This window comes from Pleurodeles waltl, chromosome 8 (assembly GCF_031143425.1).
Source record: "Pleurodeles waltl isolate 20211129_DDA chromosome 8, aPleWal1.hap1.20221129, whole genome shotgun sequence".
Taxonomy (NCBI): domain Eukaryota; kingdom Metazoa; phylum Chordata; class Amphibia; order Caudata; family Salamandridae; genus Pleurodeles; species Pleurodeles waltl.
Genome location: NC_090447.1, coordinates 1,482,033,754 through 1,482,047,427, shown reverse-complemented (window position 1 = coordinate 1,482,047,427; position 13,674 = coordinate 1,482,033,754). Strand labels below are relative to the sequence as shown.

At 46.2% G+C, this 13,674-nt stretch overlaps 1 protein-coding gene across 3 annotated transcripts in view; it reads right to left on the bottom strand.

Annotated features, from left to right (window-relative positions):
• GRAMD1C (GRAM domain containing 1C) overlaps positions 1–13,674 on the bottom strand; it is a 1,284,216-nt gene that overhangs the window by 569,124 nt on the left and 701,418 nt on the right. For 2 of the 3 annotated variants that reach the window (XM_069202670.1, XM_069202671.1), the window contains exon 8: positions 9,102–9,188. The exons of the other annotated variant lie outside the window; for it this stretch is intronic. In XM_069202670.1, coding sequence (XP_069058771.1) covers positions 9,102–9,188 — 87 coding nt within the window. The remainder of the gene's footprint in view (positions 1–9,101; positions 9,189–13,674) is intronic. 3 annotated transcript variants of the gene reach the window in all.

The window sequence follows — 13,674 nt, the reverse complement described above, 5'->3', positions numbered from 1 at the left end:
CTCTTAGTGAAGGTTAGGTGCAAAGTTACTTAGTGTGAGGGCACCCTGGCACTAGCCAAGGTGCCTCCACATTGTTCAGGGCAAATTCCCCAGACTTTGTGAGTACGGGGACACCATTATACGCGTGCACTACATATAGGTCAATACCCATCTGTAGCGTCACAATGGTAACTCCAAACATGGCCATGTAACATGTCTAGGATCATGGAATTGTCACCCCAATACCATGCTGGTATTGGGGTGAAAATTCCATGCATCCCCGGGTCTCCAGCATAGAGTACAGGTACTGCCAAACTAACTTTCCGGGGTCTCCTCTGCAGCTACCGCTGCTGCCAACCACTCAGACAGGTTTCTGCCCCCCCCCCCCCCCCCCGGGGCCTGGGCAGACTGGTCCCTGGAAGGCAGAACAAAGGATTTCCTCTGAGAGAGGGTGTTACACCCTTTCCCTTTGGAAATAGGTGTGAAGGGTCTGGGAGGAGTAGCCTCCCCTGGCCTCTGGAAATGCTTTGAAGGGCACAGATGGTGCCCTCCTTGCATAAGCCAGTCTACACCGGTTCAGGGATTGCCCCCCCCCCCAGCCCTGCTCTGGCACGAAACTGGACAAAGGAAAGGGGAGTGACCAGTCCCCTGACCAGCACCTCCCAGGGGAGGTGACCAGAGCTCCTCCAGTGTGTCCCAGACCTCTGCCATCTTGGATGCAGAGGTGTGAGGGCCCAATGGACAGCTCTGAGTGGCCAGTGCCAGCAGATTACGTCAGAGACCCCTCCTGATAGGTGCTTACCTTTCTATGTAGCCAATCCTCCTCTGTGGGCTATTTAGGGTCTCTCCTGTGGTATCTCACCAGATAACGAATGCACTTCCCTCTTCGACTTCTGCCAAGGATCGACCACTGACTGCTCCAGGAGGCCTGCAAAACCACAACAAAGTAGCAAGAAGACTACCAGCAACATTGTAGCACCTCTTCCTGCCGGCTTTCTCAACTGTTTCCTGGTGGTGCATGCTCTGGGGGCTGTCTGCCTTCACCCCTGCACTGGAAGCCAAGAAGAAATCTCCCATGGGTCGACAGAATCTTCCCCTGCCAACGCAGGCACCAAACTTCTGCATCACTGGTCCTCTGGGTCCCCTCATCCTGACGAGCGTGGTCCCTGGAACACAGGAGCTGGGCCCAGGTGTCCGACAGTCCAGTGGCCCTATTGTCCAAATTTGGTGAAGGTAAGTCCTTGTCTCCCCACACCAGACAGTAATCCTGTGTACTGCGTGAACTGCAGCTGCCCGGGCTTCTCTGCACTTTTGCAAGACTTCCTTTGTGCACATTCTAGCCCAGGTCCCCAGCACTCCGTCCTGCATTGCCCAACTCGCTGAGCTGGACTCCGACGTCGTGGGACCCTCTTTTGTTGTTCGGAGTCGACCGTCGTCATAAGATCTTCTGAACACCTGTTCAGGTAGTTCTGCGGGTGCTGCCTGCTTCTGCATGGGGTCTCTTTGTTGCTGAGCGCCCCCTCTGTCTCCTCCTCCAAGGGGCGACCTCCTGGTCCTTCCTGGGCCCTGGCAGCACCCAAAATCCTCAACCGCGACTCTTGCAGCTAGCAAGGATTGTTTGCGGTCTTTCTGCATGGAAAGACCTCTGCATCCTTCAGCACGCCATAGGACATCTTCTGACCAAAGGAGAAGTTCCTGGCACCTTCCGTTGTTGCAGAATCTTCAGCTTCTTCCATCCGGAGGCAGCCCCTTTTGCACCTTCATCCGGGGTTTAGTGGGCTCCTGCCCCCCCCCCGGACACTTGCGTGACTCTTGGACTTGGTCCCCCTTCTCTACAGGTCCCCAGGTCCAGGAATCCGTCTTCAGTGCTTTGCAGTCAGTTGTTGTCCTTGCAGAATCCCCTCTCTCTACTTTACTGTCTTTCTGGGGTAGTAGGGTAACTTTACTCCTACTTTTCAGGGTCTTGGGGTGGGGTATCTTGGACACCCTTTGTGTTTTCTTACACTCCCAGTGACCCTCTATACACTACACTAGGCCTGGGGTCCATTCGTGGTTCGCATTCCACTTTCGGAGTATATGGTTTGTGTTGCCCCTAGGACTATTTCTCCCTATTCCATTCTATAGTGTTTGCACTACTTTTCTAACTGTTTACTTACCTGATTTGGTTTGTGTGTGTATATTTTGTGTATATTATGTACCTCCTAAGGGAGTATATCCTCTGAGATACTTTTGGCATATTGTCACTGAACTAAAGTACCTTTATTTTTAGTAAATCTGAGTATTGTGTTTTCTTATGATATAGTGATATAAGTGGTATAGTATGAGCTTTGCAGGTCTTCTAGTTCAGCCTAAGCTGCTCTGCTATAGCTACCTCTATCAGCCTAAGATGCTAGAACACCTCTAATCTACTAATAAGGGATAACTGGACCTGGCACAAGGTGTAAGTACCACAAGGTACCCACTATAAGCCAGGCCAGCCTCCTACATATATGAAAACCGATCCAGTTCTACGTGAGAAGTTTTATCGTATGCAGGCGAAACCCAATCGCTGAACACGAGCGGATTTAAGGAAACTCTAACCAATGAACGGTCTGTTAGTTGTCAGGTATGACAAAACGACCGTACAATACCCTCAAAATCGGGGTGGCCATTTTGTAATGGCGAGAAATAAAAGTTCCTGCTACCGAAGCAATACAAAATACCAAACTCGTAGTTTGGAATAGCTCCTCAGAAGGTTTCATAATAATGCGAGCTAAATCAAAAAGACGCTAACCATTCAGCGATCTATTAAGTTGTCAAATTTAAAGGACAGACCAAAAAGTGTCCTAATTAACGCAGCAGCCATTTTTTAATGACAACTTTAACAGTTACTCCTACAGAAACAGAACAATGTTTAACGCTTGTCAAACCAGAGAGTTGGAGATGATTTCTCCTATGGTTTCAAACATCAGGACAGTTTCATGCTGTATATGTGCACTGTTTTCCATTTCCCATATTGCTATTGAATTTTTGGACTTCATTATGTAATTTTATTAATTTTCTTTTTGTGTATATAATTTAACATTATTAAAGCTATCAATGACTGAATTGAACTTGAAAACCCATGTTTGATGACATTTATCCACTTACTGTACTACTGTTCTTTGAAATATGTTTCCCTAAATGGTCCTATTAGGTATTGTATTCAAGTTTCCTTAAGATATTTTTGAGTGCTCCACCATTATTCAATGTTTATATTAACTGGTATTTCCAGCTTCCATATGGGGGCAACTGATGTGTTATAGTGTTATTGAGCACCTTTGAATTGATATCTTGTTATTTGGATGTGCGGCTAGCTTATAGTCATTGTTGCCAGGTTCTTTTTCTTAGATTTCAGAAATGCACAGGTTTGGTAGGTTTCCCTAGGTGCCAGCTTAGCTAGAGACTGAAATCTACAGCTAGGCACTTTGCAAAAAACACGTCAGATTTCAATGTAAAAATGTGATGTGTCCATGTTGCGTTTCCTGTTGTGAGCATTAGGCCTACCCACGCCAGTGAGGTACCATTTTTATCAAGAGACTTGGGGGAACACAGCATAGCAAAACAAGTGTTATTGCCCCTTGTCTTTCTCTACAATTTTTCCTTCCAAATGTAAGACAGTATAAAAAAAAAGACATCTATTTGAGAAATGCCAGTTAATTCACATGCTAGTATGGGCACCCCGGAATTCAGAGATGTGCAAATAACCAGTGCTTCTAAACACCTTATCTTTTGTCCATTTTGGAAATACAAAGGTTGATACCTATTTTTCACTCTTTATATTTTACCAAATTAATTGCTGTTTACCCAGAATGGAATGAAAACCCATTGCAAGGTGCAGCTCATTTATTAGCTCTGGGTACCGAGGGAACCTACAAGCCCTATATATCCCCGCAACCAGAAAAGTCCAGCAGACGTTAGGGCTTATTGCTTTCAAAAATTTGACATCGCATAAAAACTATACAGAGTAAAACGTTGATAAAAATTGCTATTGTTTTCACCTCAATATCAATATTTTTTTTTTATTTCTGTTATTTTCTGTAGGAAAACATTGTAGGATCTACACAAATTACCCCTTGCTGAATTCAGAATGTTGTCTACTTTTTACAAATGTTTAGCTGTCTGGGGTTCGGCATTGTTTTCACACCCATTTCTGTCACTAACTGGAAGGAGGTTGAAAGCACAAAAAATGGTAAAAATGGGGTATGTACCAGTAAAATGCCAAAATTGTGTTGACAAATTGGGTTTTCTGATTCATGTCTGCCTGTTCCTGAAAGCTGGGAAGCTGGTGATTTTAGCACTGCAAACCCGTTGTTGAGGCCATTTTCAGGGAAAATAAATCACAAGCCTTCTTCTGCAGCCCTTTTTACCCATTTTCTGTTTTAAAAAAAACAAATGTTTGCTGTATGTTGGCTTATTGCTTGGTCTCCTTTAGGGGAACCCACAAACTCTGAGTACCTCTAGAATTGCTAGCATGTTGGAAAAAAAGGACGCAAATTTGGCGCGGGTAACTTATGTGGACAAAATGTTATGATGGCCTAAGAGCCAACTGCTCCGAATAGCCAAACAAAGGCCTGGCACCTGAGGGGGAAAAAGGCCTGGCAGCTAAGGGGTTAAAAACAGGACAAGAGACAGGCAGAATATATTGAGCTGGCATGAAATAATCCCCCGGTTTGTTGTTGTTTTGCTGTCAGTTTACCCCTTGCTAAGGGCCTGTGTAGGAAGTTGGCTCTGTATATACTATTTCAAAGTAAGAAATAGTTTGCACAGAGTCCAAGGGTTCCCCTTAGAGGTAAGATAGTGGCAAAATTAGATAATTCTAATGCTCTATTTTGTGGTAGTGTGGTCGAGCAGTAGGCTTATCAGAGGGTAGTGTTAAGCATTTGTTGTACACACACAGGCAATAAATGAGGGACACACACTCAAAGACTTACTCCAGGCCAATAGGTTTTTATATAGAAAAAAATCTTTTTGTTTTGTTTATTTTAAGAACCACAGGTTCAAGATTTGCAGTAAACACTTTAAATGCAAGGTACTTCACTTAGGTAAATATAATCAACGAAAGCACTCAAGTCACTATAGTAATATACAAAAACCAAAATCAAAGTCCACAGTTCCACTTGAAATGTTCATCATCTTCTTTAATATTTTCTTTTAGCCGCTAGAGCCAAGCCAACACGTGTTTCGTCTGGGTACACATCTCCCCAAAGACTTCATCAGGACTTCTCTCAACTGATTCTCTGTTTATATCTTTATATCATAAACTAAATTCAAAGTATGCTAAGTTGTTTATGTCTATTATTAGATGTTACTGTCAAGTGTGTCTCTTTCCTCCCTCTCTTGTATTTGAAATGTCATAAAAATCGGAGTGAACCTTCTTATAGTACACCGTCACGCCGCCTTAGTTCTCTATTTATTATTGGTGACAGAGTATCGAGACATCATCCGAAAGAGAGTACGCGTGACTTAGGAACTTTGAATAAAAGCAATATCATTTACAGTCTTTGTGAAAATGGTAATAAGCTATTTTCAAAGTGGATACAGTGCAAAAATCAACAGTTCCTGGGGGAGGTAAGTAAAGGTTAGGTTGTGAGGTAAGTGAAACACTTACAAGTCTCAGTCCTGGGGCATAGGCAGCCCACTGTTACCACACCAGCAGCTGAGGGCTGGTCAGGTGCAGAGATGAAAGAGGTGCCCAAAACACATAGGCGCCTATGGAGAACAGGTAAGTACCTGCGTCCTCGGGGGGCAGACCAGGGGGGTTTTGTAGAGCACTTGGGGGGGGACACAGGTAGGCACACAAAACACACCCTCAGCGGCACATAGCCAGCCGTGTGCAGTGTGCAAAGCAGGCGTTGGGTTTTAGATAGGAATCAATGGAGGGACCCAGGGGTCACTCTAGCGGTGCAGGCAGGCACAGGAGGGGGCTTCTCGGGACAGCCACCATCTGGGCTAGGCAGAGGGTCGCCTGGGGGTCACTCCTACGCTGAGGTTTGGTTCCTTCAGGTCCTAGGAGCTCCGGGTGCAGTGTTGGTTCTAGGCGTCGGGTCCCTTGTTACAGGCAGCCACGGTCAGGGGGAGCCTCTGGATTCTCTCTGCAGGCGTCGCTGTGGGGGTCGTCTCTGGCTACTCACGGGCTCGCAGTCGCCGGGGAGTCCTCCCTGTGGTGTTTGTTCTCTAGATCTCAAGCCGGGGGTGTCAGGTGCAGAGTGTGAAGTCTCACGCTTCCGGACGGAAACATGCAGTCTTTGAAAGTTGCTTCTTTGTTGCAATGAAGTAGCTGGTTTTGAGCAGGGCTGCTGCTCACTGGAGTTTCTTGGTCCTTCAGTCCAGGGCAGTCCTCTGAGGCTTCAGAGGTCGCTGGTCCCCGTCGGATGCGTCGCTGGTTGCAGGTTTTCGAAGTTGGAGACAGGCCGGTAGGGCTGGGGCCAAAGCAGTTGTCGTCGTCCATCTTCTCTGCAGGCTTGCAGGTCAGCAGTCCTTCTTGTTTCTTCAGGTTGCCAGAATCTGATTTCCTGGGTTCAGGGTCGCCCTTAAATACTCAATTTAGGGGTGTGTTTAGGTCTGGTGGGCAGTAGCCAATGGCTACTGTCCTTGAGGGTTGCTACACCCTCCTTGCGCCTCCTGCCTGAGGGGAGGGGGGGGGCACATCCCTATTCCTATTGGGGGAATCCTCCAAAACTCAAGATGGAGGATTTCTAAGGGCAGGGGTCACCTCAGCTCAGGACACCTTAGGGGCTGTCCTGACTGGTGGGTGACTCCTCCTTGTTTTTCTCATTATCTCCCCTGGACTTGCCGCCAAAAGTGGGGAGTGTGTCCAGGGTGTGGGCATCTCCACTAGCTGGAGTGCCCTGGGGCATTGTAACACGAAGCTTGAGCCTTTGAGGCTCACTGCTAGGTGCTACAGTTCCTCCAGGGGGAGGTGTTAAGCATCTCCACCCAGTGCAGGCTTTGTTTCTGGCCTCAGAGAGCACAAAGGCTCTCACCCCAGGGGGTCAGAAACTCGTCTCTCAGCAGCAGGCTGGCACAGACCACTCAGTTCTGCACTGAAGGAGTGGGTAAAATACAGGGGGCATCTCTAAGATGCCCTCTGTGTGCATTTTTTAATAAATCCAACACTGGCATCAGTGTGGGTTTATTATTCTGAGAAGTTTGATACCAAACTTCCCAGTTTTCAGTACAGCCATTATGGAGCTGTGGAGTTTGTGTTTGACAAACTCCCAGACCATATACTTAATATGGCCACACTGTACTTACAATGTCAAAGAATAGACTTGGACACCGTAGGGGCATATTGCTCATGCAGCTATGCCTACACCTGTGGTATAGTGCACCCTGCCTTAGGGCTGTAAGGCCTGCTAGAGGGGTGACTTACCTATGCCACAGGCAGTATTTTGTGGGCATGACATCCAGAGGGGGTTGCCATGTCAACTTTGCTTTTCCCCCCCACCAACACACACAATCTACAGTGCAGTGTGCATGTGTTAGGTGAGAGGTCCCTTAGGGTGGCACAACATATGCTGCAGTCCTTAGGGACCTTCCCTGGTCACAGGGCCCTTGGTACCACTGGTACCTTTTAAAAGGGACTTATCTGTGTGCCAGGGGTGTGCCAAATGTGGAAACAATGGTACATTTTTAGTGAAAGAACACTGGTGCTGGTTAGCAGGGTCCCAGCACACTTCTCAGTCAAGTCAGCATCAATATCAGGCAAAAAGTGGGGGGTAACTGCAACAGGGAGCCATTTTCCTACAGTCTGCTTTAACAGAAATGCAGTAATGAAGGGTGTGGAATGTGTAGGTGTTTAAAGTACACAAGCTGATGGCCAGCTCCAAACTATAGCATTGCAAAAGTAAGGGGATGTTGGAAGCACCTACCACAACTTGTAAGTCTAAACGGTTTGTAAAGACGGAGAAAAGGAAAAAACAGCAACTTAAAAATGCAGAGGGTCTTGCGTTTGTTCGAGTTAGAGGTATTAGCATTGTAAATTCCTAACTGGACTTTTCTTGTGGCACAAACTGAAAATAACAGTTGACATACGAGAGTCGATTTAAAGCGCCACCGCCGCCGTGAGCATTAGCATGAAGGAGAGACACAAAAGGAACAAGCACTTTCAATGTAATAGGTCTTGCATTTGCCAAGAGTTAGAGCTAATGGTGTTGTAAATGCATAACTGGACTTTTCTTGCAACATAAATTGGTCAACCCTGCTGCATAATGTGGTCATGTCTACCACATAATTCCAGTGGCCCTGCATATAACCAAAGCACTTCCATTTACCTTTAGCAGACGCAAACAACATAGCTGCAGCCCAGTTGCCCCTGCCTGTCTTCTGACATTCAAACCAGTACAGGCTGTAACTTCTTTTTAATCTACTGTGGAGATCTAATCAGAGCAATCCCATTTTACAGTGTAAGGCAGAACAATGCAAAATAGACAATCCGTCTGTAATCTCAAATGTTGTTAAGTAATCATAATAATCTCTTGGCATATATGGCATGCTAGAGTAACCAAAGTAATCTCAATCTATAGTGAAATACAGGAATAAAGTAATCACAGTAACCTTCTTTCTTCTCATGCGGTGATCTCCATGGAGTAAATTGCTTCAGCATTGTAATACAAAGAAAAGTAATATGGACAATTACTTACAGTAATCTGAAATGTAGTAAAGTAATCCCTTGAAAAAAATATGATAGACTAAATTATCTGTGATTTAATAAAGGGTTAATGAGAGTAAGCTTCCCTGAACTAGTATAGAGCAACAACAGCAACCTAAGAAGGCCTCCAATGCTACTTAAACATCCTAACAAAAGACTGATGCATAATTAATTCATGTAAAACACAGACAATGGCTTTCAGATCATCTCACCCTGCCATTTTAGATTGTAATCTCCACAGTGTGCTCACCATCAACGTCTCACAAGCAAGCATGTGCTTGTGAGCGGGGATAAAATTGTTGTATTGTGGGATTTGTATTCATTCCCAGCATACCACGCTACACAATCCAGCAATGGGAACTTTAATCCTGTACGTTTCCCAAAACCTCATTATGCGGGGCAGGTGTAGGTATGATTTTGAAGTTGTAGACCAGTCTCTTTGCCAGCATACCTCAGTGCAGAAGCCAGTAACTCATCCAGTCCAGCTCTGATGAACCCCGATGCGTGCAGTGCTATGTTAGTAGCAACATAATCACGACTACAAACAGAAAAAGAAAATATATAAGACCGGGTGACAAAAACTGCCAGTCTAGTTTGCATCTCTTTGGAGAAAACTATGATTAACCCTTGTGTGGATGTCATCCTCTTCCCTGCCCTCATCCTTACCTGAAGTGTGTGTGCGTGCATGCTGGTAGACACCATTGATTCACCGTGGAGGTTTATTCATGCCCATTATTTACAATGATGCACAGTGAACAAGGCCTAAAAGTTGTCTTTTGGCAGTGTCTGTTGACTTCCCTCTGTACCCACTGGCAGAGAGGCTCATTGGTGCATTGGGGGACTTGACACCCACAGTCCATTGTCTCCCAGCATGCCCCGGGATCGCCCCCTGTACTCACAGTGGCACAAACAGGTGCTAGTGTTGCGTTTACTTCAAGAAGCAGCTTCTAATATGACACTTCCGTCCTGTCACGCCACTCCCGGCTTGGGATTGCTGACCTACTCTTGGGAGTACAAACAGACTGAAATACGTTTATAAACTCACCACACATACACACAGAGACGAAAACAGACATACACGTATACAAACACCGTCACGCTCACAGACACAAAGTTGGAAATGCTTAACTGCAATACCTCCGTGTGAGTTCTCAGTGCATGAAACTTTAAAGCGCCATGGAGCACGATGCGAAGGGAAGATGGAATTCGCGCTTGAAACTCCCTTGGCTGTGTGATGCGAAGAGGAGAGACTAAAGAAACAAGCATTTGGAACGCAATAGTCTTGTGCTTGCTCAAGTTAGAGCTCATAGCGTTGTAAACTACTGACTGGACTTTTATTGCGACCCAGACTGAAAATAACAAGAGGAAGAGAGCGAGTGCGAGCTGGCCCTGGAAAAGGCCCTCCTCTGATGTTGGTTTATGTTTACAGAGGGAGCTGGTGGGGAGGAGGGACTGAACACACACCCACAGTGCAAGGCAAACAGGCCAATATTAAAAGAAAAAGTCCCCTTCAGAAGAGATAAACAGGACGTACAGTAATTACACAGCACTTTGTGCTGCTCCCAAAGTGAAAAAAGGCAAGACAAAGAGGCAGAACTGACCACTAGCAAGCAAGGATTTTTGAAGGACACTGCAACTAACAAATCAAAATGCTGGAACTCACTCTATTGTATACTTTAGTATACAGCAGGCCGAACGCTAACGCTCAACCTAAAAACAAGTTCGCTCGCAGTCAAAGTTATCGGCAAAAGTGCAATCAGCCATGTAACGGGGTCGGTCCCCAAGGGGTAACCAAACCGCCCCAAGGAGAGACAAACGTAAAGCATTTATCAATGTCAAAGGATTTTTGAAAGGCAAGTCCATGAACGAGTGATAGTGATGGGCGTGTGGGGGGGGCGTGGTTAAAAGCCAGGATACCTACCAACACGTCCGAAAAGCAGCACTTTCGCGCTGCTATTCCCAACCTAAAAATGGAAGTAAAGGGGCCAGGTTTAACTAGATGAGGAAATTCAGAGCTTATAAGCACGCTTGCAGAACAAGATGCTTTAGGAAGCATACATGCCCATGTAGACCTCAAACACTTATAAGATCAGGGAAAACATTTTCATATAGTTTGTCCGGGTGAAGAAAACGCAGAGCTTTAGAAACGTAAAAATTTCACAGTAGTTTTATGCTTGCTGATTTCACACAACCTATAGGTCAGCAGTAATGCTATTATCAGGTGGAAGGGTTTACTGGCCAGAAATACTTTAGCATCATGGACACACCCATCCCGTTTTAAATAACCCAGACAACACAACAACCAGTCAGGTCGATGGCATTGCTGAGGAGAGGAAGAGTTATCCTGCTAAACTAGCTGCTTGTATGAATTTAAACTTGTAAATCCCCGTCATAAATATTAGCATCAAATGAGAACCTATTTCTCGTAACTTTGAAGTGCAAAGCACAGCAACACTTCAAACTATATGTTTGAAATTAAAAGCAAAATGAGCATAGAGGGACCAAGTGAGAAGGCGAGTAATATGAAGGGTTACAGAACTGAAACTCATATCCGAGTCCTATTTCCCATAGAGTCTAGGCATTGTACGAACCTGTCCATAGCTGCACGCCAGCACTCAATTTCACACGTGAGCAGACAGCCAAGAATTGTCTTTAATATATTTTCCAGCCATAAAGGCTGTTTAAAACCAACGTAGACTAAGAAGTTGAATGCACTTGTTACTCATGTTTATCTACATTAAGAAACATTTTGAGATAATGGAAATATGTCACTCAGCATTTAATCAGTCCTTTCTTGGAGTTACGTATGGTAATGTTCTGCAGCATGTAAGCTGGTGGTTCCCCACTGCACTGACTCCGTGCATGCAGATAAACAGAGAATGGAAAACTGCTCATACTGCTTCCCAATGACGTGGCACCAGAGCATCTACCCAGTGCCCAAAAGCCCCAAGGCGGGTTTCAAGAGGTACATAAGCAGTTTATGGGTGTTAAGAACATCCTGGCAGTGACCACAACAAAAGCAAGACAAAGTTCATTTCACATACACATACAAAAGGTAACTCAAACCACAAAGAGTAATAGCTTATGTAAATTGACCAACGATTAAAGATTGCTTAAAGCCGAGTTAAACTGGATCTTCCGCAGACGGCAGTCCTCTCCTCCAGGGACCCCGCATGTAGTCTTGGGGTACTAAAAAGGCTACACGCTGTGTTTATGGCTGAGGGAAGCGCAGTGTTTGAGGAAGTGCCATGATTAGATGCGGATGAAGGTGGCGGAACAAGAGAGCCTGCATGAAGGAGATCCATGCACTCTTCGTGGGTAGCTCTGCTCGATAGTAAATTCTTCCTCCTGCGTGGGTGGTGGGGGAGGAGCGAGCAGGAGAGACCTCAAAAAATGAATATGAAGCCAGAAGAGCGAAGCGGGTGTCGTGCTGCTGTAACAAAACCTGCGAGGGCTCCAATATTAAATAACTCATTTACCTGAAACTGGTCCTGCGTCGGCTGGAAAATAGAAAGAGGACAGAGTATGAAAAGGAAGAAACAAAAACAGATAATGAGGAATAGCAATGGACAACTTGGACGCGAAAAATAAATGAAAAGTAAACGGATCAAGACAAAAGCGGAAAAGTAGAGAAGGCAGGCACTGCTCCCTGAGAGAAAACAAAGGACAATAAGGAGGGACGAAGACAGGACATTAACCAATTGTAGGCAAGCATTTTTAAGGGACAAGCATTATAACCAATAAATAGCCAATAGGCAGGGTGTTATCCCGCAAACTGTATACAACAGATCGAGAGACAGCGCAAGCACTGTCGAGGCTCGTCCTAAAAATAGAATGCAAAAGTTGGGCTCCCACCCAGATAAGTGGAGTGTGTAGAGAGGAGCTGGGGGTACCAGGAAAGCACATAGGTAAGTACCACAACATCCCCCAGTGACCAAGAAAGCAGGAGTAAATCACTAGAATTTACCCAAAACACCCACTAAGAAGAAACGAAGAGAACTGCAAAACCCAGAGATGACTGCAAGAAACCAACAGAGGATACCTGAAGAGGAATATCTGTGGAAAGAGGGGGCCAAGTCCAGAGGACACAGCAGAGTTCAGTGGGGGCAGGAGCCCCTACCCACCAGGCTGAGGATGCAGAAGTTGGCTGACAGTGAGGAAGGAAATTCAGCACTGCAGCCCTAGAGTCAGAGTTGAGTTCCTGGAGGATGCTGGGGATGTCCCACGCCGGAAGGAGGATTGTAGTAGGGTTTGCGTGTTCAGATTTCACCAACAAGCCTTTGCACAGGCAAAAAAAGTGGTGCTGCCGAGGACCAGCAAGGCCCAGGAGGACTCAACCCAGGAGGGGGGAGTCTGAAGGGGCCCTGGGCATCACAGAGAGCCCACAGAAGCACAGGCAGCACTCACAGGAGTCCCAAAGGACGGGGACACAGAAGTTGCAGATGGAGCCCACGCAGCACTATGAAAAGGTGCCCCACGCCATAGGAGAGCCACTCAGGAAGGAGTGCTGGTGGCTGGAGCTACACAATATCTGAAGACCCGTTGGAGGAAGTGTCAACAAGCCTTGGCAGCTGCAAAAGACATGCCGCATGGGGGTACTGTCCTGTGTGGGAAGGCAAGGGCTTACCTCAACCCAAGTGGGACAGCTGGTGGAGAGGACCGAAGGGACCACGGCCGACCACTACCCGTAATGTAGGATCCACGCATCTCAATGGAAGAGGGGATCCACGCAGCTGGTTGTCGTTGCTGTTGGTGCCTGCAGATGCAGGGAAGTGTCTCCTTCACTCCAAGATAGATTCCTTCTTCTTTCCTGTGCACACTGAAAATGGGCTGTCCTCAGAGGATCCAAACCTGGGGAAATGTTGCAGAAGCTGGAAGGAGCTGTGGAAACAATGTTGCAGGCAAAGTCTCCATCTTTGTTGCAGATTGTCGGGACCTGGAGAGTCCAGGTGTAGTTTCTTTGGTCCGAAGTCGAAGTGAGGGTTGCAGAGGAATCCTGCTGGAATCTTGCTAACCGAATCGGA